This window comes from Nanorana parkeri, unplaced genomic scaffold (genome assembly GCF_000935625.1).
Source record: "Nanorana parkeri isolate BGI_ZX_2015 unplaced genomic scaffold, ASM93562v1 scaffold181, whole genome shotgun sequence".
Lineage (NCBI taxonomy): Eukaryota > Metazoa > Chordata > Amphibia > Anura > Dicroglossidae > Nanorana > Nanorana parkeri.
This window is the reverse complement of record NW_017306449.1, coordinates 519,289-542,137: the sequence shown is the minus strand read 5'-3', so window position 1 is coordinate 542,137 and position 22,849 is coordinate 519,289. Positions and strand designations below refer to the sequence as shown.

The window sequence follows — 22,849 nt, the reverse complement described above, 5'->3', positions numbered from 1 at the left end:
CGGACAGAACATTCACTGAATGCACTTACTTCTTTTAACCCCTCCCACAATATTACATTTTTTGATCCTCCATGACAGCTACTACACAGCTAGGCTGTCTTCTGAATCAGTCGGGATATGAAATAAACAGATTGAACAGTCCTGCCCAACACCAGCTCCTCGGTGCTTTCTAAAGGTTAAGGAACAAAAAGTCTCAATGTTATTATTCCAGGAACAAAAATGACTGATCAGTTATTTCTAGTTTTAAGTGCATAACAGCTCCTTAGTCAAAACATTGAACCCGAGTGGGATCGCAGTATCCTCCTACAAACAAAACCTCCCCATGGGGCAGGAGAACCAAGAACAGGACTATTTAACTCCTTACCTCCAAGCCCAATTTATGGGCATAACCAAACTCCCAGTTAAGGGGCTGTCATACAGGAAGAACTAAAGTTTGAATTAGAGCCTACAAAGAGGAGAAAAGACAAGGTGATATGGATTTGGTGATGTGTAGGGCTCATAACCTTAGCGCGATCTTCTGGAATACTGCATTTCTATATGAAAGAGAAATATTCCCCCACAATGATTTTACAAGCTATTCCAGATAGCAACACCGGTAGTCTTAACATCGGCAAGACTGTGCTGATCTTCTCACAGGTACGTCATCCAAAACTCTGTCTTAGACAGAATGCTTAGGGTATGACATCCAGTAAGTAATTCTCTGAGCTCTACAGCCAAAAAGGCCATCTAATACATGTCCACAGTTTATTTCCTCCTGCCAAATATGGATTTCTTTCCAGTATTTTTATCAGCCATGCTGAGTCCAATGAGAAGTCTTGCCTTGTCGTCCTCCTCCTGTTGATTCATATCAGTCTTTGTTTCAGCCTTGCCTTTTGTCTCTGCGCCTGCAGCAGGTTTCAGCCGCAGCTTCTCTTTAATGACCTGCACAGTATAGATTAATTCGTGTCAATTGGCATATTGAACATGTCATTAGATACATTTATTGACATCCAGCAACGCAGTAATCTTCAGCGCTCATGATAACCTGGAACTCAACTCTTCACAAAGAGTCTGGAACCTTCTGGTAACACATCCACATCTTAATGGCGACCGCAACATCAACTACTCTATGCCAACTGCTGGAGTGTGCAATAGACCTCGGGCTGAACGCGTTTTCGGGACACACCCGGCTCTGATGAAGGGGGTGAGTCCCCGAAAACGCGTTCAGCCGAGGTTTATTGCACACTCCAGTAGTCAGCATAGGGTAGTTGATGAATCGGTCGCCATTCAGATGTGGATGTGTTACCGTGACCAATTTCTCCGTCCATAGATGCGTGTTGTTTTAAGTTAAATGCGAGTACATTGATTGAAATTTACTAATACATTTAATGTGTTATTTTAATACACAAGGGAGAGGCGCTTTCTTTTGTTTTGGCACATTTATTGACATAATTAATCACAGTAGTTTTGTAAGATGATCCGCTAAGGGCCTATTAACACCATTGCGCTTCATTAACACATGTCCATTAACCTGTGTTGAGTTGACACAATCCATTCATTTAAATAGGCTGCCTAACGCACCCATGAGTGTAGCATTTTTGGCACCCCTATGCAAGGTTACGCTCTGGGGTGCCATTAACAATGAACAGCACTGAATCACACCAACGTGCATATCACAGCACGATGGCGCGAACAAGCCTTAAGAAACTGATTGATGGAACAATGGAAAGCTAAACTCTAGGCAAATATAAAATATACAAAATTATACAGTTCTGAAATCATTAATACATCTTTAAATGTATATAGTTTTTGAATCTGAGCAAAGTAAGTACCTGAATTTCACCCAATATCAGCCTCTTGCAGTCCCTGTATAGCAGGGCTGGAGTGTGACAGGAAGAAGCAGCTCAATGAATCAATCAGTTCATGTGCTGACTAGGAGCATGCCAACAGGAAGAGAAAGAAGAGTAAAAAAAAATGAACTCATCACTGTGCTGCTTTCCCTTTTCCCTGTCCAGTCACAGGCTGGGGTGGGTCCAGGACAACCTGGACTAAGAGTTAGTAGGTAGAACGATGCTGGGTGTTATACTGAAGACATCTAGTTGCAAAAATAGGTACTGCAGAGGACAGCTATGTAAAGGTAAATATGGCAGCAAGCGCTGTTATCGTTTAATGCCCTTTTTATATTTGTTTTGTTATTATTAGATTTCTGCTTGAAAGTGAAAGTAGAAGGTGGTGAAACTCATAGATCAGTGTATACAGCCAATGCAAATGGAATTATATGTTTCCATGAACATACAATATAATCATTTAATGCAATATAAAATTGTGAAACAAATAACATTACCAAGAGCACATTAATATATTTAGCTAGAAGTTCATCTTTAGTCATTTCATACTAAATGTGTCATAAGAGCTATACTTGGTGGGTCAGAAAGGGAAAAAGTAAAAAAAAAAAGGGGGAGGTAGTAGCAAGACAGGACGTGAAGCAATTTAGAAAGAAAATACAAAAGCTCTGTGATTGGAGAACTGCTCCTGTGACAGGTCAGATGACGGGACTCTACTCTCAGCTTTTTTTCCTCAAACTAATGCTCATGTAGTTTCAATGCAGTCAGTTTTAAAGCTGTGCTTTATAAATAGGCTGTGTTCGTTTCTTTTCTCTATAGTTCTACGGCCATGCCGCTTCTTTTTCATTGAGCCCCTATGTGCACAAAACAAATGCCAACTTGTAATATTACTGCAGATGGTTAATCCAGGGGGTAGTCCAATTGCTTTAGAAATCAGGAAGCATTTTTTTTCTCTATTAAAGTAAACTAAACTACACCTTCTAAAGGTTTTTTTTTGCAACTACAGGTTCAGGATTTTTAGTTTTGTTTTTCTGACTGAACTTGGACAAATGTCTCATTTTGATCATATTTACACATTTGCAGCTAAAATGTCAGAGCAAACCTTACCTGTGCAACCAGAGCCTTACGACTGTCCCTCTTCACCGCCATGGCAAAATCTAGCCATGTCCAAGTGTTGTTGTGATACTCCAGACAAGGCAACACCAGAGTCAGGTCTCCCCAGTCCACACTGTTTTTCTCACCCTGTAAATGCATCATATAAAACAAGTTTTAATAATCTTTAACTACTGTAAAACAGAGCAAAAAACAAAACAAAAAACACACTGACCTCAACTTTATAAGGCTGGTCCACATAACATATAATGCGTTACAATATAGTTAAAAATCCATAGTTTAAATGCAGTATTGACCTAGGCATGTGTTGGAATAGGTAGCAGTAAGCATAGGGTTAATTGATCGAGAATAATGCAAGACAAATACTCTCTTTGCAAATTACTTCTCTAAATGCAATACAGCCAAAAAGATAGACAAAGTACAGTAAGGCCTAACCCCTGAAAAAAAAGATTAGGCATATCTTCCAAAGATTGAATGACGGCGAGTTGAGTACAGCTTTTCTCCTGGGTGATAGCAAGTACTTCTTTCCATTGGAAGGGCTTATTATCACCCCTAGGGGTACTCTAACTTATCAATAAAGGGACAGCAATCATTTTCAGTATTTTGGAATAAAGGAAGAAGTATTTCACCGCTGAGATGCTGCCAACAGCCATCAGCAGTGTGAAGGAAGTTGTGGAAGGTCCTGGTGGCATAAAAGTGGCATGATGATAGGCAGATGTCACAGAACCTGCTGTTCAGTCTCTGCACAGCCTAAAGCTACTTAGAGACACTGGGTGGCACATGGATATGCAGGCGTGATCTGAACACTCAAAAGAACTTTACAAAAATATCCACTGAACATACTAGAGGGCACTACTAGGCATCAACAGTGTCAACGATTAGCAAGGAAAATCCAACCCAGCCAGTGGACTTCAACAGATATCAGGTTTGCACTATCGGGAAAGATCTTTCATATGAATATGTCAGAATTCTTAGTTATGGACAGTTTTTTTTCCTTAGGACAGACAATACTGTAAGTTAACTGACCATGAAAGGGCAGATCTTTTATTGGTACAGCCACAAATCCAACACTTGCCTTTTTCCAAACCACTGCCAAGCAACCTGATGTAACTAAACAATTCCCCCTTTTCTGATTCATTGCTCTCCTGAATTATTTCATTTTTCACAAGTATACAATTTCCAATAAACTGGACAATTTCCATGGATTTTTAATTTTTCAAAACGTTTCTTTATGATGGAATGTCTCCCACTCACCTTCAATCCCGGGATCCACTAGCCCATCTGCGGCCCGCGACCGGCTCGGGAGGGTGTCAAGAGGTAAGATGGGAGGGACATCAGCATCTTCCTCCTTGCTGAACTCCCTCCGAGGTCTGAATGCAGAAGTGATGTGCAATACATTACTTCCGCATTCACCTGTCAGTCATCTGGCTGCTATAGCCAGATGACTCAGATCTCTGCTTCATCAGCTTCTTTTGCGGTCCCCAGGTCACATTAGGTGTCTTAGAGACCCCTAATGTCTCCATAAAGAGGACCTGTCAGTGTGCCTTTGCTATTATATAGGGGGATTGTTATCCCCCTATGTGATAGCAATAACAATAAGTGTAAAAAAATAAAATAAAACATTTAAAAAAAATAAGTCACATATAAAAAAAAGTTTTAAAAAACCCCAACATTTTTAAGTCCCCCACCCGCACATATAAAACGTAAATACGCGTTCGATGCGCCAGTGTGCGAAAAATGACAATTACATGTGTTACATATCGTCGCGAACGTCGGAGTGAGAGCAATCATTTTAGGGCCATCAATCACTGAGAACACCAAACTGATGAGCTGTAAAAGCTTTCAAAGCGTCGCCTGGGGCCAATTTTGGGTATTGTAGTTTTTTGGAGGTTTCGTGTGCACAATTTTAAGGCTTCACATGTTTGGTGTCTATTTACCCGACGTGACTCCATCTTTTATATTTTACCAAAAAACTGGGTAATAATAAATGTTTTATCATTTAATATAGGAGAAACTGTTTTTTTTTTTAATGTTGGTAATTTTTCCTTAATATATTAAAAAATAAAAACCCCAGTGGTAATTAAATACCACCAAAAGGAAGCTCTATGTGTCCCTAAAAAATGGTATAAAATTAATTTCATTACAGCGTTGCATGACGGAATAAATGTCAAAGTACTGCAGCGATGAATACTGAAAAATGGCCTGGACAGGAAGGGGGTTTAACACCGCGGAGTTCAAGTGGTTAAATCTGATCACATCAGCTGAGCAAGCCAATGCATTGCCAAATGTAAGTGCTTAGTACAACCCTGGAAATCAGAAGAAAAGGTTTCACTGGAAAGCAGAGACATACTTACCTATACTACAGCTGAACTCCCTCTATTCAACAGTTATGGTGCCTGAAGAATCCTCTATTTCCAACACACTTCCTGGAGTGATGCCCCACCAAGTATTGTAGTTTCTTTTTCCATCCCCTATGTCACTACTGTGTTGTGCAGAGACAGCGAAGATCGGTGGGGCAGGCAGAAATACAAGCAAGTAGAATGCTTTATAGGGGAACCTTTTTTTCCGATTTAAAAATTTCTCAACAGGGTCACTTTAATATAAAATGCAGAATAATATCTGCCCCTGTGCTGGGTGCTAACAAAGACAAAGTTTATTAAATATCAGGAGATCTGCACCAACCTTATAGCTGACACAGAGAGGCACCTGTGGGATTTTTATGTAGATAAATGAATTGTTCATGGCAGCTCGCTCTTTCATTTTGTCCAGATCATCCACGGGATGCTGTGAGAAAAGAAAAACAAACTTTAAAAGGTTGTGTGAGTTAATTATTATAATATCAAACTGTCACGTAGATGAAAATGCTGCAGAGAAATGCACAATGATGAATCCCTATCAGATAATCTCAGGAAACTACATACCATGGCTTGGTTGACAGAGATATATTCTGTACCTGCGGGGACGGTCAGGGAAAGAGCCTCTACTTCGTAGAAAGGAAAAGGCATTGCAATCAGCAAATGTATTTGTATACATGTCATCTGAAGCCTTTTCATTGGTGGTGTGCAGCTTTGCCTACTGTGGGTTGCTATACTAAGGAAAGGTTGTATGGCACTTAGCCTGTGTAGGAACTGCACTGCAACAAAAGTTGTAAAATTGGCAAGACCGTGTGCTTTCACATATAAAAAGTGACAGCCTTCTTTTTTTTCTGCCAAAACTAGCATCAGATAAGGCAGAAACATCAACTTTATAAAACTGCAAAACTGTGAAGTGCAGAGTAAGTTGCGTCCTTAATCTGAGCAATAGAAGCCTGATTATGAAATGCCCAAGAAGTACTAATTGTCCGAGTAGAAAGAGCACAAACAGGAAAAGAGGTACCTTATCCCACAACTCACTGAACAACAACCTGACACATCCACTTAGAAATAGTGGATCTAGAAGCTAAACAACCTTTTCTAGGACCTTCTGGTAGGACAAATAAAGAATCCGAACACCTAATGGAAGTTGTGACTGACAGATTAATTCGAATACCCTGTTTTCCCGAAAATAAGACCTACCCCGAAAATAAGACCTAGTACTATTTTTGGAAATTGCTAAAATATAAGACCTACCCCGAAAATAAGACCTAGTTGCGACCATTCCAGGGGCCAGTGATTACATAAGGGGGAACTTGAAGAGCCGCGGGAGAGGCAGGAGAGAATCAGCGCTGCCAATGAAGCCAGCGCTAGAGGAAGCGAGGCGGCAGCACATGGAGCAGAGCCGCATAAGCCGATGCCTCCTCTATAGCGCCGGCTCCTGTCACAGGCGGAGTGATACCAAATGAACTCCGCCTGTGAGGAATCGATAGTGAAAGTGCGCTTCACTCATTCTGGCCAACGCTTGGTTACCAAATTGCTCTTGGAAAAGGTACGGCACCCCATATCACCATATTTGTGTACATGAATAAGTGTGGATTGTTGTACATAAAAAAAAAAAAACTAAGACCTACCCCGAAAAAAAGACCTAGTGTGTTTTTTTGAGCCAAAGAAAATATAAGACAGTGTCCTTTTTTCGGGGAAACACGGTAGCCGCACAACATCCAAACAATGAAGAGAAATTTCCATAGGATAAACAGGAGCTGGGCAAAGAAAGGTAAAACAGTATCTTAATTCAAATGAAAGGCCGAAACCACCTTGGTTAAAAAGGAAACCTGTGATCTCAAAACAACCTTGTCCTGATGAAGAAACAAATAAGGTCCTTCACAAACTCGGAAACTGTTCTAGCCGAGGTATGGACATAAGAGAGGCAACCTTTTTGTGTCTGAAAACCAGCCTGAGCAGTCTTGTCCAACTCACTGACACAAGTGCTGGTGATTTCTGCTTTCCACGTTTTTTAACCTTCTGAACAGGTTCTACAAGTTTTTACAAATTTTCCATAGTGGAAGCAAATTCAGACTTCGTAATGAAAAGTGAAGAATCTCCCCAACAAGGAAGGAGCAGTATTAGAAAATGACAATGTATGGTCAGATTTGTTCTTAACTACAGTGCAAGTAACACAATCATTACCAGAGGGGATTTCTGCTTTACATATAGTACAAGATACAAGAGGAAGAATTCTCAGAAGTCATGGTGTGCTCGCCCCTCCACCTTGAAACAGACATATCTCTAAAAAATAAAAAGGTTCAAATGCCACAACTTTCCCCTGTAATGCTCATGGCCCTGACCGACGTGAAGGGAAATATACAGAAATGTATCCAGTTGTTGCAGACAGCAGAATACCCAGTAGAACGACTGCAAATGGAAATGGCTGAGAATGAACCCACCGAGGCTCTCTGACAAAGACATACAGTACTGCCGTGGCAGAATCCAGAAAAGCAGTCCGCATATGCACAATAGCAAAATTAAATGTGTCATCAAATCAAAGTCCCAGCCTCTTTAAAAGGCGGTTGGAAATTTAAAAAAAAAAAATCAGTCAAAATACACATAAAGGGTCTTCTAGGAGTCTAAATGCACACAGCCCAAGCAAAATAAAAAAAGGAGGGAAAATACCCAAACTTATAAACCAACATTCGGTTATTTTTTACTCACAACTCCAAGGTCCTGTTCCCAACATAACAAGAATCCCCAGGAAATACTGGCCTGACCTTATGAATCTATTAATCATATCCTGCATGAATTTACCAGTGTAGATTCAGGTCGGCAGAAACTATCAGTGTAGTTGGCTAGCTAGAGAAACTTCCAGAATTGAATAAATCCGGCATGAATCAACTAGCAGCATTTTGATAGCAGAATCTTATTGCAGAAACAAAACAAACTAAATTAATAATACAGAAGAGTATCAAAACTGGTGCGTGAGAGGGGTTATGTCCTTAAAGTGGCACCCTTATACATTTTTTTGCCTAGTGTCCAATTCTCCTGGAGGCAGCAGCATAACCCTATATCTCAGAATTCTTCAAAGCTGTGTCTCTAAATAGACAATAAAGACATAAAAATTCTCCCAGTCATGTCAAGAGATGGCCATCACAAGGGAGAGATATGGGTGAGGGAAATGTTTACTAGTTCAGCTTAGTGTAGTTAAGGAGGCTAGGGAGGAGGGCTGGGGTTAGGTAATAAGTGAACCTGTCCTCTAAGCAGAGACCTACAGTGTATTTTATAGGAATTTATGTTCCATGTGGTTTATATCGAATACCTCTGGCGCTTTTCTAAATGATCGCCTGACTCCTGTTGTTCGATTTAAACCCTGTCCAACGCCTTTCCCTGGACCAAGGGACACTGTGTCTTCTGCTACCATAAGTTGCCTTGGCTTCACTACTGGCATCCCTAAGACAATGGGGAAAAAACAGAAAGGTTTATGCAATTCCTTACCCGGTAGAAGACCAAAGTGCATACAAACTAGTTACAGAACATTCATTTATTTCCTGCATTTGTACAGGGAATATATAGTACACATCAGTTTACAGATTAATATTTACATCAGCTTATATCAATTAGCCACAATCTATAGTTTTGTCGTCACACACCTACATATTTGGACCGATTTGAGTGGACTCTAGTTAACAAACCAGTGTTTCTAGATTGTGTGGGCATGCAAACAGAGGGAAAGAATATGTAGACTATGTAGAAAAAAGCCCCAGGATTGCAGCACTTCACTCCTATCAACTCTACCATGCTGCTAAGTTGACAGCGATCACAGAAACTACCCCTAGCCCATTATTTAAGTAGAACAGCTGCCAGTCACATTCAACAAATCTATTCATTACACTGTCAAAATGGTCCTCACCTGTCGTAACAAGTTTTGATTTGTCTTCTTCATCTCCGACCTCTTCCTCCTCTACATTGCGGCCTGGGAAGAAAAATCCCATCATTCTGTGGAAGAACTGATGTGTCAGCTGGATGGTGAGAGGCACCACATTCACCTACAAGCCAAGATACAATTCTGTTACTAATGGAAACTATAAAACACATTGCTCATATCTGACATTTGATTTCTGGCACTCGAGAAAGACAAATTGGGCAGATACAACACTGACATGAATACACACCCGAAGGAAAAGGAAAACTAGAGCGGTTGCCAATAATATCTACTCTGATGCCTTGTCTTCATGTTCTTATCTGCACAAGGACACTGCAAGTGCTTGTGTGACTATATAGGGACAAACCTAAAGCTTTGCTGGGGCAGAAGCTAATGTTATAGGTTATGGTTGTATGATGCAAAGAGCACCATAATATGTTTGCGCTGTATCATTAAGGTAAATGTGTACGTTTTATTATTTGGCCCATGAGTGCCTTCATTTTTATTTTCTATGAAACATAAGGAATAATATTGAACTCCGCGAACAACAAACTTAATTCTACCAAATATAACAGAAAGAGACTATAATGACCTTACCTCAAAGTGCTCTTTGACTGAGATGCCACCAACAGGTGGTCGAACCTTGCTGTACAGCCTTAGTGCAAGTTGCCTGCCAGACTGAGCAGGGCTCTGGGGTCGCAGTGCCACCTGTGTGTGATAGAAAAATCCAAAGTCTTATATTAGCAGAAGAAAATGATTTTTACATAATGAATGATGAAGAGAAGCAAACACTACTTTATGTATCATCTTTTGATTTGTTAATCCCATCCAAAAATATCAGCTCTGGCGTTAACTGGGTATACTGGAGTCCTGAAGGGTTGCACAGCACAGAAGCTCCTCCCTGTGATCCAGCTATCTTTTTTTTATTCAGAGGAGTAAACTTTTCAGGTTGAAAAGGGAGGCATAACCCACACTGGGAATGTTTGGTCAGAGGGTGTGGAACAAGATATCCCCCATCACCTCACTCTTTCAATGTAAGCAATGCCAACTGAAGTATCAATGCTCAGTTACTAAGGGATACACAAGTATTAATAACGATAACCCACAGCTTCCGGTAGGGTACTAAAAAGGAAGGTAAACATTACAAGGACATTAACGTGTCTATCCACTTTTGCAGCCAAATTGAGATAACACCTATTTTATATTTGTTGCATGTTCCCATTCACATAGCAAAAAATAAAACAAACATGTTACTTACCATTTTACTAGCTGCTTTCTTAAAACTCCAAAACTGATAGTTTCCATTCTTTGTACTTTCAAAGGGGGGGCTGTGGAGTTGGTATTTACCATAATTAACCACATCTGTACTGTGCTGGCATATCGACTTATCAGTGTAAACTAGATTTAAACACAGTCTGTCCTTAGATAAGGTTAAAGATAATGAAGCTTGGGTTCCTGCATTTTATGTTATTGAAAGAAAACTTACTTTGCCCACCCACCCTTTGTCTTAGGGACAGACTCACTGTGGCATGAGTAGCTAGTAGCTGCCCTAAGGCCTGCTCCAAAGAAACATCTAAGAAGGTATGAAATATTAAGAAAATATATTTTACGTATGCTGTGTGAATGAGAACACAACAAACATATAGTGGAGGTTTCTGAAATGACAGCAAAATACACTTTAAGGGATGAGGAAACCATAGCTATTGTTCAGTGCCTTGCCTCCTGGGAGATGGACCATTATTTTGCCTGTCCCAAAAGAGCATGAACTCTCTATAGGATTGAATACAGACTGCAGTCCATGTACACACGGGATGGGCCGGGACCAATAGAAAAGATTTTAGGAAGAGGAAGTGCAGTGCTGAGCAGGTCTCTCAGGTAAGATCTTGGCAGAGGGGGGTAGGCATCGCACTCCAAGTGTAAAAGCACTAAAACTGAAGTTTCATTTTACAGTACAGCTATTCTGATATAAATAAACTGCCTCTGCCAAAAACCTTCCTTTTAATTCCAGCAGCTTGCTCATCTCTGGCTCCAGTACTTTCCGAGTTTGTATGTAGTTGTGAATTCAGAACACTGGATCGAGATACTTATTCCAGGTCAGTGACTCAAAGTAGTGAAGACATTGGATCAGCTTGACAGTCAGGCACCTTGTAGTTTCAGAAGAAAATGCAGCGATGACAGCTCAAACATTTGTCAGCATAGTCCCTATAAGAAGCTATAGAACTTTTCACATAGCTTAATCCAGTGGCTACAATTAAGGCTAATGGTTACTGAGTAGCCCTTAGGTACTCACCTTGTACATTGCATTAGGCAGCAGATTGTTCATGGTGAACCAACCCAGCTCCAAGAGATGCTCAGCTGTATCATCAGACTTATTTACCTAAAAAACAAAGCATTTAGTTAAACTCTACATTCTATTGAATTTCTCTTAATCCAACACAACCCTGGTGCCCTACTGCCTGTATGGAATAAAAAGCAGGACAGACATCTGACACATTGATGTGAGTGCAGTAAGAAACCTGAGAGAGGAATTTGTAGGTCCTGGGGGAACGTAAATGGCAAGAGCACAAAACAAAAAAGGAAGCCTGGACGAGGGGCAAGATGTCCAGGGCGAGGCCATTTTTTTTTTTTTTTACTGTAGATCTTGGCAGCGATTTTAATTCACAGTATTACCGTATGTCCTTCAATATAAGAAAATAAAAATCATGAACCTAAATAGTAGCGTTATCTCATGATCATCACCTTCATTCCTGAGACACACTGCTCGTTCATACTAGTCTAAGTTGTAGAAGCTGCCACAAGAAGCCATCTTTAAAACTTTTAATATCTGTTAGGTTAAAGACAGACATCAGAATGACAGTAAACCAGCCACCATTCCATAAGTTCAAATGTTTTTCTCAGGTTGTCAAACACACACACTCAGATTACACAAGCATACATGTTTATGGCTAGGAAAGCATACCTGTGGGGAAGAAGTGCCAGCTTTTCTCAAGAGTGACCAAATTATCCAACACAACCCACTGCTGAGATTTATCAGTTGGGAAGTTGTGCACACTGCTAGTCTGACTTGCATAGGTTTAGCCATCTGTACACAATATATAATTCCAAAAGCTCTCTATACAACACACATTATAATTTCTACAGTCAGGGATAAACAAAACTTTAACTTTTACTTTCCACTTACAAATCCTAAAGGAAGGAAAAGAATAAATGTAATGCTTGCTCTCACCTTACTATACAGGAACCTCTGCAGCTCCAGCTCTGCAATGCCTAGTTGTCCATCCTGTTCAGTGAGGCGCCAACGTGCTTGCGCAAAATAGAATTCAGTGCGACGGACCACGCTTACATCTTCTTGCTGTTTGCGCAACTCCATTTTGTTTGCTCTTTGCAGCTGGAAATCTTTGAAGCACCTGAAAAATAAACCACCGCTGTTTAATCTAAGCAGCTTCTGTTCTGCTCTTCCACTTTGTAAGGGGGGACATCTTATTTATATTTCAAGTCACATGGCTATGCACTTTTCATCCAAGCACTGCTTCACCTTTGCAGCCCCAAAAATACATGATAAAAAGAACATTCTTTTGAACTTTTTGAAGGTAGACTAGAGAGAGAAGCAGTCTTTCAGATTCTGTTTAATACATGAAACAGGAACAGGGCAGTTGTTTTTCAATAACAGAATAGGTTGTACTCAGTAACTGCAAGGGTTGCGATCAGGGCCGGCCTTAGGCCTTTAGGCGCCCTGTGCGTCAGGACGAGCTGTGACGGCCGCACGGCGCCCTTGTTGCCATGGCGCCCTGTGCGGCCGCACGGCTCGCACACCCCTAAGGCCGGCCCTGGTTGCGATGACAGGGCTGACAAACATTTGACAAACACCATATCAGATGTTCCCTTGCTAAAAGATGGTAAAAAAACTAAGAAACCTTGCCCAGATCTGCCTGTTAGAAATTACCTAATAAGAATGTTCAGCTCCTCACTCTTCTGCTGCAAGTCCATCTTCTCTTGGTTAAGCTGAGCCTGAAGTTTCTGGTGCTGCTCATGCAACACATAATTCTTACTCTCGTCATGCAGCTGCTGTAACAAAACACACATTTTATTCTTTAGATATTATAGGGGATGGAAGAAGACTTCACTGCACTGGCACATGGTATTGATGATCATAATGTATCATAGGAGCAAGAAACTAACTGTCCAGACTTAGGTTGGTCATACAATTTTCAAGTGATCAGACCAATCCAGCCATTGCTTGCCCACAGGAGATTCTAGATAAGACTGAACACTTGTGCTTTGATAGTCATATCTGCAAAGGATGGGTAAACTAGCAAAGTGGCCCTGGAGACATTCCTGCAAACTGCCTCACTATTCTAAGGCTATGTCCAACCCCTAATGACCAAGATATTTAGTGCCTCTGCGACAGAGAAAGGCACATTCTTTACAAAAAATAGCATCTAGGTGACATTGTTTTGCAGTTTTTCACTGTCAAATGGCAGTGATAATCAGCTGGAAGCCGCTGTGTCTGCCTCCAAACCCCTTCTTTGTGACTACAGCAATTAGTAAAAGCCTGGCCGCAGCAAGTGCCACAGTCCAACTTTGTGTGCATAGATGGATCTTAAACTGTGCCTGTACGCACCCCTAAGGCCAAACTGCAGCCAAAACTAATTGTTATGCATAGAGCAGAGAAGGTTTTGAGCCTTTGCCAGGTTTTTATTGCCATCCCAATTGGGGATATTTTCGCGAAACCTCCTGTCAGTACAGGAAGTGATAAATAAATCCCCACAACAGGGAAACCGTTAATACACACATTATTAGAAGAGTGAGGAAGGGCAAGAAGGTTTGACAATGTTCTTATTGCTGTCTCAGCCTTCCTCTCCAGGTGAAAACTGCACCCCTACGCACAGAAAGAAATAAAACCCTTGAACTCTGCACTCTGTCCACATCTCAAACAAAATACATTGCAGTTTTTATAAGCACATATACTGGCAACAGGAAATATATGTTCATACCATCAGGTGTCTTTCACATGGCTTGGGCCACCCAATTTACAATTAATCTGTAAAGTCGCTCACCACAATTTTGGACCAGCAAGAAGGTGAAGGGGGCTTGTCAGAATGGATGTTTTTTCATGGGTGCTGAATGTTAAACATTTATTTCCTACTGCCAGTTTACATTTAAGCTGAGAAGTATGCTTTAACATTGTTTCCAGTTAGTATATTACAGTGATAATTGTGTTTGCAGATAACAAATAGTGATTTGCACCTTCATTATAGAGTAAATCTGCTTCTCCAGCAGGCGGATTTGTAGCACATGTTGTCGGACAGCTTCCTGGAGGTGCAAGATACTGCTGCGCTGCTCCTCGGGGTTACTGGAGATCTCCAATTGGAAACGCACTCTCTGCTTTTTCTCGCTGTGCTCCTAAGTGTGGGGAGAACATAAGACACAATTCTATCACTGTGCTCATTTATATTCATATATACATTTAATTAAAGGAGACCCATGAGGTGAGTGCTTTTCACTCACCTCATAGTTCTAGCCGACCTGTGACAATGAGACTGTCACAGGTCGGCTCAGTAGATCGGGAGGTGAGCGAACACATACCGGCGTTGGCTCACTTCACGATCCTGTCACGGCTCTCTGCCGTGACAGGGGAGGGGCTGGATTACCCCCTCCACACTCCGATCCTCCAGCGCTGACTGGCGGAACGGACGAGGCGGGTACAGCTAGCTCTGCCTCTAGATAGGCAGAGCCAGCTGTCACTCGCGCAGCTGGGCGGATCCAGACATAATTGTCGGGATCTGCTTCAGCTTCTCAGTATACGGCGAGCAGTAGCTCGCCGTATACTGAGCATAGGGTGACGTGAGGATGCTAGTTTGTGTCCTCCCGTCACCCTAAGGAGAACTATGTGGAAAAGCCTTAACCCCACAGTTCTCCTTTAATGTCTTTATAAATACAATAGCCTTGCACCCAACTTCTGCATGCATTGTGCTGCCCTGCTGTCGTTATTGGCCAAACACAACAAAAGGTATGCACCTTTTCACAATTTGTTTATTGAAAGCTAGCTTTCTGGGTTCTGAGAAATGCACAACATTGCCACAATCTTGCAATTTATTGCAATCATTGCAAGAAAAAGCTTATCTGCTTATGGAACTGTGTGTATATATAAATGTGTGGAAGGTAAAGGGCATATGTATGAGTGTATTGTAAGGCTGGGTTCACACCTAGGCGTATTGAATATGCGCGTTTGTCGCGCGGTTCGGGCCCACATTTTTACCGCGTTTCCGTGAGCTACTTGGCTGTATCCCAATGGAAACGCGAGACCAAAACGCCCCAAAGAAGTACATGTCTTTGGGCATAGGCCGTTTTGTATCGCGTTCGGACGGGCGGAAATACGGCAAGGTGTGAACCAGACCCATTGAATACAATGGGATTTAGATGTTTGAGTGTTTTGTAGAGCGTTCGTCGAGCGTTGAACGCGCTACAAAACATTCAGGTGTGAACCAGGCCTAAATGTATTTGGAATATCTGTCTTCATATGAGATCCCTCGAAATGACCTTTATATATTTTATGCAATCATGGTTTTAAAGTGAAATTGTAAATCAATTCTATTTTAGAGACTTATTCTTAGGTGTTACTTCCTTACACCTCACAAATTCCCTGGTTGGTATTGGTGTGATTTTGTTCCAAATATAGTAAATGTTTGCTCATTCCTTGAATGGGTTTACTTGAAACAGGAACAGCTGTGGTGTACAGTGTGTAAAATCACTACACAGCTTCTGTCTTGGACTCTAGAACAGGAAAGAAAACAAAAAAATAAAATCACACACCTTGCGCTTTGGCTCCACATGTAGAAGCAAGTTGTTGACTATGTCCAGGATCATGGCATACTGTGCTGGATTTGTGGAAATCTCCAGGTGTTGGTGTTTGAGGGTAAATGTATCTGCAGCAGCTACACATAACACAAAGAAAAATTACTGGTTGCACACATCATACATCATATACCACTCACTAGCACAGACAAACAGGAGGAGACCATTTGTGCTGGAAAAATCTCGATGGTGGTACAGTTAATAACACAAATATAACTGCTAAATTGTCAGTATTAAGCTGCCCATACACCTTGCGATCATCGGACGGCACTTTTCGCCCTATGATCGAACCGTACGATTTTCGTACGGCGGCCCCATCCTGCCCTGATTATCGCAAGGTTGGATCAGCGGTAATTAAAAGAAAGCACCTGGACGAATTGCGGTAATTGACCGCACGTATTTTCGCCTCCGCATGTGCAGTGTAGATCGTACGAATTTTGACGCACACGCCACCAACCTTGCGAAAATCGTACGATCGACCGAAGTTTTCTAACCTGCTGGTTAGTCAAAAGTCGATCGATTGTACAGTATTTGCGGTTGTACACTGCCTCAACCTTACGAATATTGGACGAAAACGCCAATATTCGTAAGGTGTACGGGCACCTTTAAGCTTGCAACAAAAATAAACACTTTACAATTGCTGATTACAATCTCTGCATGAAGGGTATTAAACAATAGATTGTTCTTGTTTTTCTAGACTTTTTCTAAAGCTACAGGAGTTGCAAGAGGCTAAACCTGAGAGACACCAGTCTTTTTTTACAACTTCTAAATAATTCCTTAAGTTACTATCATAGCTGTAAAAACTGTAAGGTATCATAAGAGGATAGCTCTTTCTTCTGCCTCTTCTGGAGATGGGAGGATATTATACATTTCATTCACGAGCAAATGATAAAATAATTCTGGCCGCAGGAATAGAAGGCAATTGTTAAGGCTGTGACACACATCACGTTAAGGAGCCTTTGCGTGTAGTGTGTCACGTCTTTTTCTCTCTGGCACGTCAGCTTGTGAGAGCTCGCATATCTGAGCGTGCCGAGATGAAAAAGATCATCTTCATCCGGTTGTTACGTGCGAGCCGATTGGCTGAAGATGCAGTCAATCATTTGACTGCACTCAGCTCACACACTGCATGCGAAGCTCCGTTCCCAACAGCTCTGCGTGGCTTCGCATGCAGTGTGTCACGGGCTTTACGCTTTCTGTGCACAAACCCTAACATGGCACCGTAGAAGAGATGGCTCCTAAAGCTAGCAAATCCTTTAAATAAAAACCATCTTATAAGTCTTTACAAGATTTTTTCCTTTAAGGTTGGCCTAACTCTGTTAGCCTGGTGTTCATTGATTGCACTTAAGTAAACTACAACTAATCGGTTGTAGTTAAGTAACTATACACAAACTTGAAAATCTGGGAAGATGGCTGCCTTCTAATCTGGCTTCGCAACACAGGCTGTTTTTGCCAATGCTTTGAAATGTGGCTTCTTGTATTTCAACAGCAGATTCAAAGTGTACCTTCTTGTCCTTTAAGCAAGTCTTCCTTCTCTGGGTGTAAAGGTGTCGAAGGTGGTTTGATCTGCAAAGCCAGCTCTGGGTCAATATCATGACTGTAACTGATGTAATACATATGGCAATTACAACGGGATATTATTCTCTGGACTTGCTGGTTTTGCTGGGCCTCTACCGAATGACTGCAGTCTAAAATGGATCAACGAACAGAAGAAATTGATTGGAATTAGAATTTCATTTTATTACATTTTATTACTAACAGCTACTAATACGCTTCTGACCTGTAGTTGTGTTGACCATGCCTCCAACAGCCTGACCACTCTCCATCAGCTCCTGCACAGTGTCCAGGTTCCTGTGACGGTGTTCCTCAATGTTTTTCACCTGAAGAAAATGACGGGATACTGTATTTTCTAAGAACAGCTAAAAGCTACAAATGACAAGGCTGCACAATCATATTCAAAACAACTATAGGAAAATTTGATTGGACACCACGGGGCAATACAGATAGCACTGACATGTTGATATATTGGGTCAACTAAGAACTGTAAAAATGTACAGTAACAATAAAGACAGTAGATTTATAACATACTTGAGACGGAGATATAACCTGTGTGGTAAATATCAAAAGAAGTTAGAGAACTCTGTGCATATTAAACATTAAAGGAGAACTATGAGGTGAGTGAAATACACTCATCCCCATAATTCAAACCGACCAGTAACAAAGAAGCTGTCACAGGTCGGCTCTATTGATTGGGAAGTCAGCGAACAGACACCGCCAATCTCTGACTTCCCGATCCTCTCCCTGCAAACAGTAGTGACTGTCAGTCAGTGCTCCGCATAGGGATTCCCCCCCTCCCCTCTCCAGCGCTGACTGGAGGAATGGATGGGGGAGGGGCGGGCACAGCTCTATAGAGGCAGAGCCAGCTGTCAATCAGCCAGCTGGGTGGAACTCGGCAGTATTGTTGGGATCCGTCCCAGTTGCTGCGCTGTCAGCATATAGCGGGCAATAGCTCGCTTAATACTGAGTTTTGGGTCATCGGAGAACACAGTACATGTCCTCCTGTGACCCTGAGAACTATGGGCAAAAAGGGTTGCCCCATACTTCTCCTTTTACCCCTGGCAGTGGGGTTACCCCCGCACTGCAAGGGTTATGTGCTCATATGTCTAGGGTCTACGGTAACCGCTCACCTTTCTCCCCCCCTCGCTACAGTTGTGGAATGTCCTCACGTCCAAGGCAAGTCAATGAACATAGTGACATCACGGGTCCTTAGACTGCCGGAGCCAGGGGGAGAAGAGGCTGTAGGGACAAGGCAGGGCAAAGGATTGGGTGAACATGTTTTTTGTTTTTAATCCTAGACCAAAATGAGCAGCTAAGGGTTAATGTTTAAAATGCCCAGAGTTCTTCTTTAATGGTCATATGTAAAATGATATCAAAAGCAAAGACTGACCTCCAGCCAGCGCTGGCTATCTTCACCCTCACTTGGGCTGCTCTCAGTAGTAGCAAAGTACTGCATGCTGTCAAGCTGGCAGGTCCAAGATGTTTTTTGCTTCAAGGTGTCTCCATACCAGGATGGGTGGTGCTGGCACTGGAAGAGTTGGGCTTTTGCTGCAGACACAATAACACAACCTTCTGTCTCAGCTCCTCGAAGTACCATCTGTACACATAAGAGTGAGATGTATAAAATGCCATAGAAAGAATCATTTCTTTTACTAATAATGTAAATGGTGGAATGTTCTTAGAGTTCCATCAGGCTTTTCTTATTGCATTGAGAACAATATGGTCAATTCAAGTTGTATGAAATCTCCAAATGTAATAAAATAACTGGAAATGACTGGAAAACGGCTGCCGGGCACTCATCGTTGTCACAGAGGCAAAAAGGGTCTTTATCTCCAAAACAGGGATTCCGCTTTTCACTTCCAGGGGCCAAGCTTAGCAGCAGGAGAGTGAAAGGAAAATTATATGCCGCTAAGGTAGGTGGCAGTTAAGTGAACATGTTACTTTCCTTTGCAAGGAGAAAGCAGAGGGTCACTTTAAGGCTGCCCGACATTGTACTTATTTGCTGCTTGTCCTGTTTAGAGCTCTATAAAAGATTAATTAATCTATACGCCATTACCTGACAGTTTACCAGTTCAATAAGCCAGTTGTGATTATAGATGTCGGTGTCCTGACAAGCAGCTTTTCCACACAACTGCTCACTCACGCCAGACTCCTCTTCAGTAAAAACGACAAATTTATCAGTTTCCTCAATCAACTTTTGCAACATGTCTGCTCCTAAAGAAGGATAATGATAGACAAAGATAAACATACAAGAAACAACCGAGTCCATTCCTACCTGGAAGCCAGTACTTATTATCTCAATACATTAATCATCACGTGTCTGCAGTGAGTGTGCATAGGGCACCAACAGACCACATAGTGCAGTTCTGAATGGGGACCAGATGATTTGAATGTATTTAAGCACAGATTGGGGCTAAGAGGGTGCTAGGGAGCTCAATTACTCACCAGCTTCTTTGAAAAGGTAGGGTTACCCAAGAGGCACTACTTTAACAAGCAATCCTAGATGTGTCAAATGAGTCTACACCATTCCATTTTGTCACCCAAGCTCATATTGAAGGTTTTTAAATATTCCTACATGCGAGTCCAGCAGGAAGCTAAAATTCTATAGAGCAGCATAAAGCAATATACGATGGCTCTGTCAGGGGTTTAAACTAATACTGCTGAATGCTCTAAAGTATTCAGAAGCCAAATGACTAAATTTGATGCCATTTTCCAAGAACTGAATTATCAGTTTCGGAATGACTTACCCTTTTATGTGATTTGGAGATAGCAGCACATTTATTTGCTGCAAGTTAGCATTCAAACCAATAGGACGAGGTAAAAAAGAATAAAATAATAAAAAGTCACCACATTTGCAGTTATCTACCTCTGAGCACAGAAAAACACTTAATAGGCAAAACATACATTTATAAAAACTGTAAATGCATATATTATAACATGTCATAACTAGGGATGCACCGATACCAGTGCCGATACTTGACATTTTTCATGAGAACTACCAGGGTTGCAGCCGGGACCTGGCTCTGGCTCTCCACCACTGTCCTGAAATCATTAGTCGATATTGTTTTAGAAAAACTGTCACATGACAATAAACAAAAATTTATCAGTACTTGTGTCTAAGTACTTGGGCAAGTATCAGTACTTGGGCAAGTATCAGTACTCGTACTTGCAAAAATGGTATCGGTGCATCCATTTATATATGTTTATAAAAACAAAATCATACAATAAAACAGAGATGAACAAATCCCAGAAGCTCCGTGTGCTCCTTACAAATGGCAGCTGCCTCCTAACTTTTGAATTTTTCTCTAGTCTAGGAGCTCGAAAAGTATCTGTACTTGTACCAAGTACAGTACTTAGTATCGGTGCATCCCTAGTCATAACAGACATCTAGCAATTCTAGTGTAAAAACTCCAGTCACATTTCCTACCTCCGGATGGAGATCTCTCGCTCCTTCCTGTAACAACAGGTGGTGCTGATTGCCTAGAAGAAGGAAATTTGCTAGAGGAGCTGCGTTTCAGTTTCTTAGCCTGCAACTGGGCGTCAATTTTGAGTCCTTTCAAGGCCTCTGTGGAGAGATTGCGCTTCAGAACTGCTGCTTTCTTGTAGCCATCATAAAGACCAAATGCTATGTCTCTGTTAAGAGTTGTCCAAGAAGCCCTTAGGTCAACCAGGTGGAGCCGGTGGGTATAGATAACATTCTCTTCACCAGTGGGAGACAGTTCCTGTCAATAAGCAGTTAGCAAAACATGGTGTAAGAGAGAACAAATATGCTATATACACAAGTCTACATTTTTTTCCATACATGTACTATAAAACAATTCTAACAACAGCAGTAAGGTCCTGCGCTGATGGGCTTTGGGCTTATGCAGATGGCATCAGTTTGAAGAACTTATAAGATCATCCAGAATTCATTAACAGGTGCAGATGACCTCCCCATGACCTACTTCTGGTGGGTTTTGCCCTCCAAAGACTTGTATGGGAATGCTAATCTGTCCGATAGGAACAAAAGCCCTAAAACTGGGTGATATCTTCTACATATTCAGCTTTGGCTAAAAAACAACAGCTGTTTCGGTCCAACATTAAACAAAAAGTAAAATGTGTTTGTACTCACCATAAAATCCTTTTCTTAGAGTCTACTGAGGGAAACAATACTTTTGGGTTTAGTGCTACCTGTAGGATTGGGCACTAGCAAACAAAAAACTGTAGGCCAGCCCATGATAAACCCCCCCACTACCAACATGCATCAGTTTTGTAGCAAAGCATTGCCTACAACTTTATCATTCCCCAACTCCAGAGTCAGATTCCTGAGCCACCTGGCCAGGGACAACCCGGTGCTTGGTGATAAATGAATCGGTCTGTCCAGATTGACTTGTTCCATGATAATAGAATGTTAAGTAGTAGAGGCCTGGAGTGAAACTTTACTAATGAGACTGCCTCAAAAGAGGCAACTATCAGGCCAAGGGCTCTCATGCAAAAGTGGAATCAGATGGCTCCTGGACTGGGGAGTTTGAATTGGAGACAGGAGTGTCTTAAATTTCTCCTGTGGTAGGAACACTCTGGCCTAAGCAGTGCCCGGGTCTAAACCCAGATATTCCAAAAGGACGTGTCTGTTACAAAAAAATTTATGACGGTTTATGATCTATCATTATAGCTGTAACTTCTGAACGGTCAACTTAACGTAGTCCAAAAGAGCCAACGCTGACTGTTCCCTCAACACAATGGGGATGACCCGAAATTACAGCATGACAAGTACAGGAGCCAACACCTTGGGTGAATACCCAAAATACAAACGAGAGGACAAAGTGTAGGGTTGCAAACTGGTGGTGCAGGAGCCCCATGGCATATTGTAGGCATCACTGGTGCAGTGGAAAGACAAGGGTAAGTAATCATCTTTGATGTCCACAGAAGCCACAAAGTACCCCTGGTGAAGGGAGGTGATGGCAGAATTGGTAGATTTCTTGCAGAATTTTTGGACTTGAATAAAGACATTCAGAGCTTTGAGATCCAGAATGGGGTAAAAGCCCCATTTGGGACTTGAATAAAATTCAGTTTTTCCACAGGAACTGGGGTAATGACACCTTAAACCTGAGGAACCAAGAAAGCTCGATAGAGATCTACTAATCTGTGCAGTAACATAAGAAGATTAGAGGTGAGAAACCAGGGAGCGGCAGGGAGCAAAATAAAGTTTGTAGCCCAAACAAGCATCAGAGATGCAAGCAGTCCAAATGTCCACAAAG

General features: G+C 41.7%; 1 protein-coding gene across 1 annotated transcript in view; it reads right to left on the bottom strand.

The window, feature by feature from the left end:
* Window positions 1–478: 478 nt before the first annotated feature.
* The window catches only part of KIAA0100 (KIAA0100 ortholog), a 74,153-nt gene continuing 51,782 nt past the window's right edge, over window positions 479–22,849 (bottom strand). Inside the window, exons 24-39 of the mRNA XM_018555030.1 lie at window positions 21,040–21,334; window positions 19,669–19,826; window positions 19,003–19,209; window positions 17,836–17,935; window positions 17,561–17,743; window positions 16,017–16,138; window positions 14,451–14,606; window positions 13,147–13,268; window positions 12,430–12,610; window positions 11,494–11,580; window positions 9,801–9,911; window positions 9,192–9,327; window positions 8,601–8,731; window positions 5,619–5,720; window positions 2,931–3,065; window positions 479–921 (exon numbers count right to left, since the gene is read on the bottom strand). Of these exons, the coding sequence (XP_018410532.1) occupies window positions 745–921; window positions 2,931–3,065; window positions 5,619–5,720; window positions 8,601–8,731; window positions 9,192–9,327; window positions 9,801–9,911; window positions 11,494–11,580; window positions 12,430–12,610; window positions 13,147–13,268; window positions 14,451–14,606; window positions 16,017–16,138; window positions 17,561–17,743; window positions 17,836–17,935; window positions 19,003–19,209; window positions 19,669–19,826; window positions 21,040–21,334 (2,403 nt within the window). The 3' untranslated portion in view covers window positions 479–744. The remainder of the gene's footprint in view (window positions 922–2,930; window positions 3,066–5,618; window positions 5,721–8,600; window positions 8,732–9,191; window positions 9,328–9,800; window positions 9,912–11,493; window positions 11,581–12,429; window positions 12,611–13,146; window positions 13,269–14,450; window positions 14,607–16,016; window positions 16,139–17,560; window positions 17,744–17,835; window positions 17,936–19,002; window positions 19,210–19,668; window positions 19,827–21,039; window positions 21,335–22,849) is intronic.